General features: G+C 13.7%; 2 protein-coding genes across 2 annotated transcripts; both read right to left on the reverse strand.

Moving 5' to 3' along the window:
* Nucleotides 1–2,684: 2,684 nt before the first annotated feature.
* Nucleotides 2,685–2,888, reverse strand: CORC01_04096 (uncharacterized protein; the record flags this gene model as incomplete). The annotated part of the gene is made up of 1 exon (XM_022615744.1): nt 2,685–2,888. A coding segment is annotated over one exon (204 nt), but the record flags the coding sequence as incomplete, so codon positions are not given.
* A 452-nt stretch (nt 2,889–3,340) lies between these two features.
* CORC01_04097 (uncharacterized protein) lies at nt 3,341–3,490 on the reverse strand (the record flags this gene model as incomplete). The annotated part of the gene is made up of 1 exon (XM_022615745.1): nt 3,341–3,490. A coding segment is annotated over one exon (150 nt), but the record flags the coding sequence as incomplete, so codon positions are not given.
* Nucleotides 3,491–5,013: the final 1,523 nt, after the last annotated feature.

A 5,013-nucleotide genomic window follows, 5' to 3' on the forward strand; every position in this document is an offset into this window, starting at 1 on the left:
TTTAAAAAACGCTACGCTTTATTAAATAATACGGTTTATAATAATTATAAAAGATATTATTTAATTAATCATAAAGTTTTTTATAAATCTTATTTAAAAAACAAGTTTATAAAAGCGGGTATTATTTATATTTATATTATAAAAATTAAAATTAAAGTTTTTTAAGAAGTTTTTTATAATAAAAAAGGCTTTAATATTAAAAACTTAGTTTTAAAAAATATTATTATTATAAAAAGCTTTTATATTAATATCGTTTTTAAAACGCGCTTATTAAAAATTAAAATTTAATATTACGGCTTTAATATAACTTTACGTTTTAAAAATATAAATAGGAATATAATAATAACTTAACTATTTAAAAAAGATAATTCTTTTTTTTTTAATATAAACTTATTATTTATTATATTATAGCCCGCTTTTTAATATTAATAAGCTCTTTATATTATATAATAACGGTTTAATTTAAAATTTTATTATATTATAAATTTAATTTTAATATGGCTTATATAAATAAAATAAATAACGTAATATTTTAATATTTTTAAATTAATTATTTAGGATTAAAAGTTTTTTAAAATTTAATCTATAGCGCTTAAAAAGTAAATATAAAAAAGTTATTAAAAATAAAATATAAATATTATATTTATATATATATATAAAAAATAATCTTTAAATCTTTTTTAAAATATTAAGCTTTAAAACCGTATTATTATATATTTTAAAACTTTTTTAATTTATTAAAATCTTTTAAAAACTATTTTTAATTATTTATAATTAAAAATAAGTATTTTATAAAACTTTTTAAATTTCTTTTAAAAAATAAATAAATAAAATTAGTTTTTAAAATTATAAAAGTTTTTAAAATTTAAATACGTTATTAAAAAAGCTTAGTAATTTATAAAATTTATATAAATAATTAAAAAATAATAATCGCTATATATAAAAAAACCCCGTTTTAAATATAAATAAAAAATAAAAAGATCGATTTTAAAATCTTTTTTATATATATAAAAAAACTAATAAAAAGAGGTAAGCGTAAAAAAAAAAAAAGCGATTATTAAAAATATTTAAATAAAATTAATAATTAAATTTTTAAAAAGCCTGGAAAATAAGTATATATTAATAAAAATATTGTTTTATAATATTTTATTATATTAAAGTATAATTTAGAAATTATTTAATTAAATAAAAAAAGAATAATTTAAATAGTTTTTTAAATAGTAAACGTTTAAATTTATTTATAAAATAATTAAAGACTTATATTTATATTTAAAAAGCTTTTATATTTATAAATATAAAACTTACTGTTACGGCTAGCTAGTCGTAGTGAGGTTTATATTAATAAAAGTCGGGGCTACGATATTCGTAAATAATAATCGTCGTAAGAATAGCTTTAATAAAACTATTATTTATAAGTCGTAAAATAAGTAAAGCTTCGGTAATTAATTATAGTTTTATTAAGTAAATTCTTAATAAAGATAGTTAAAAGCGATCGTTAGATTTAATATAAGAATTAATTATTAAAAAAGTTATAGAAGTCTATCCTCGAGCTTAGCTTAGGCTATTTTATATATAAATCCTAATCATAAATATATCTTTTATAATATTTTATTTATTATTATCCAACTATTTATTAAACGGTCGTCCGTTTTATATTTTTATAATCGCTTATTTTATTTATTTATAAACGTCCGTTTTTTATTTTATTATATAATCGTAATTATATAATTTATTTATAGTTTTCTTATTTTAAAAGAGGCCGTTTAAGTTTTTATTATTATATATATAATATAATAGTCGTTATAGGTTTTATAAAATAAGGCCCTAGTTTAGTAATACGTATTAAATCGTAATATTAGCTCTTCTTTTCGAAAATCTAGTCCTTAAGCTTATAAATAGGTTATATATTCCTAAATTAAAGAATTATTAAATATTTTTATTAAAATATATTAATATTATATTAAATTAAATTAAAAAATCGAAATCGTAAATAATTACGTTTCGTTATTATTTATTACGTATTATTTATTTTTTTAATAAAGGTATAAAAATAATACCGTATTTAAATTATCGTTTTTAAAATATTTATTATTTAATTTTTTTTAATTCCGATATTTATAAAATATATTATTATTTAAATATTTTATACGATATTCTTATTAATATTATTTATATTTATAAGTTTTTTAAGGATTATTTTTTATAAATCCCGATTAATAAATATAGTAAATCGTTTAATAATAAAGTCCGATTATTTTAATTATAAAAAATAAATAAAAGAGTTACGGTTTTAAAAGAAAATTATAGAGCTATAAAAAAAAGCTAAAGCTTATTAAAAGGCTTAAATTAAATTAAATAAGTCGTTATTTAAATTAAAACGCTTTTATTTTTAAAAATAAATAGTATTTAAAAAGAGTCGTATTATATTAAAAAAATTTCTTAAGGATACCGAAAGTATTTTTTTAATAACCTAAGAGGCGTAAGTTAATAATATTTTTAACGTTATCGATTAAGACGTCGTAATAATTAAGAGTTTTAAGTTTAAGTTTAATTTTAATATTTTTTAAAAAGCTATTAAGAGTTTTAAAAGTTTATAATAAGTTCCTATATATTATCCTCATATCTATAATCTTTTTATTTAATAAATATTTTTTACGTTTTTTTTTAATTCGGTAGTTAATAACTTATTTAATTTTATATTTTAATTTATTAAGTTCGATAATAATACGATCCTTAGTATATAAGTTTTTAAATATTAGTTTTAAAAATAAAATATAAAAAACTAAATAGTATCGTATTGTATTTAAAAATTTTAATTTAAAATTAATTAATAAAACTTTTTTAATAATTTTAAAAGGTTTAAATCTTTTATAATTTAATTTATTATTTAATCGTTTTGTTTTAATATTATAACAAAAAAAATATATACTATTTTTTCTTTTAAAATTAATCTATTAATTTTTAATTTATTAACGTATTTTTTTATTTATTATTATATAAATTTAAGGTTTAAAGAGGCTTTTTTTTAGATTTCCTTAAATTTATTTACGTTTATTATAGCTTTTATAACTTATAATTTTTTATATACTTTTTTATATATAGTTAATTAAAATCCGTAATTAAAATAAAAAAAGGATTTTTTTATATTTTTATTAATTATGTTATTATATATAAACTAGGCTATTAATAATAGTATTATTTAATTATTTTAAACGTAATTTATATAACAGCGGAGGTATATTTCGAGAATTTAATTAATTTTTTTTATTTATTTATCGGTTTATAAATAAAAAGAAATCAATAGCTTATAATTTATACCGAGCTACGAAATTAAAAATTTTTAAAATTTAATAATAAATAGTTTATTTTTATTAAAAATTATTTTTTTAAATAAACTATAGTTAATAATAACTATTTTAAAAAAAGTATATACTAATTTTTTAATATTATTTACTTTTTTATATAATATAAAATAAGTAAATTTAATAAGTCGATCGACGATAATTAAAATATTATCGTATTATATATTTATAAGTAGTTCTTTAGATTTTAATAATTTAATAATAAAATCTTAAGAGATTAAATACTATATTTTTAATAGCACTGGTAGAGGTTATAGCTTTTTATAAGGCTTATAAAGGCTATTTTTATTTTTTTTATAAATATCGTAATCTTTAATAATTTTAAAGATTTTTATTCTTATAGCGGTTTTATTATAATATTAACGAATCCGTTTTTATATTTTTATAATATTTTAATAACTATATATTTAAATATTATAAACTTTTATAATAAGCTTATGAGTTATTTTTTTAAACGGGCTAATATTAACTTTTTTAATTACTATAAAGAGTTTTATAATAAGTATAAGATTACCGTTATTATTATATTTAAAGATTATTTATGTTTTTTTAAGGACTATAACTTCATAATTAAGTCGTTTATTAAAAACGTTTACTTTACCGTTTTTTAAACCTTTTTAATAAATAATTCGGAAATTAAATTTTAATAAAAATTTATTTTATTTAATTTATTTTTTATTTAGATTTTTATTTATTATAAAATTCGTAAGGTTTTTATAATTTATATAAATAATAATTTTATATTTAGTTTTTAAAAATTATAATTTCTATTTTTTAAAAGCTTTAATTATAATTATTAATTTTTAATTATAAATTTACTAATTTAATTCTATTTTATAAAACGTTTTAAAATAAAATATATAAAAGTAAAATATTTTTTATTAATCTTATTATTTTAAAATAGCTCTTATAATAAAGTCCAAAGCGTCGGTTTTAATTTTAAACGGTTTTTTTAGGTCCGGAATTATAATTATTAATTCCGAAATAACTAAGTTTTTAATTTTATTAAAAGCTTTTTTATATTTTTTATTTTAAATAAAAGTTATATTTTTTTTATTAGGTTATTAAGAGGTTTAATAATATTAATATAGTTTTTAAGGAATCGTTAATAAAAGTTAACGAATTTTAAAAATAATTATATATTTTTAACATTAGTAAATATAGGCTAGTTTTTAATTATTATTATTTTAAATATTTATATATAGATTTATTTTAATATAATCGTATAACTAAGGAAATTTACTTTTTATATATAAAATTTGTATTTATCGGGCTTAATAAAGAGCTTTATATTTTAAAATTTTTAAAATATTATATAGACGTATTTTTTATATATTTTAAAATTAAAAAAAAAGATAAAAATATTATTAAGATAAATAATTATAAAGATATCGATATATTTTTTAAATATATAATTAATTATTATTTAAAATATAGCGGGTACGTTAATAAATTTAAAAAGTATAATTAGGTATTTGTAAAGTTTTTTATAAATTTAAAATACCGTTTTTTATTCGTTTTTTTTTTTAATTTTAATTTAATTAAATATTTTTTTAAAGTCTATTATAGTAAATTATTAAGCTCTGTATAATATTTCCTTAAGTCTTATAATAAAAGGTAATAAATAGTAATTTTTTTTTAATAATTTCGT

This window comes from Colletotrichum orchidophilum (assembly GCF_001831195.1).
Source record: "Colletotrichum orchidophilum strain IMI 309357 chromosome Unknown Scaffold_26.1, whole genome shotgun sequence".
NCBI lineage: Eukaryota > Fungi > Ascomycota > Sordariomycetes > Glomerellales > Glomerellaceae > Colletotrichum > Colletotrichum orchidophilum.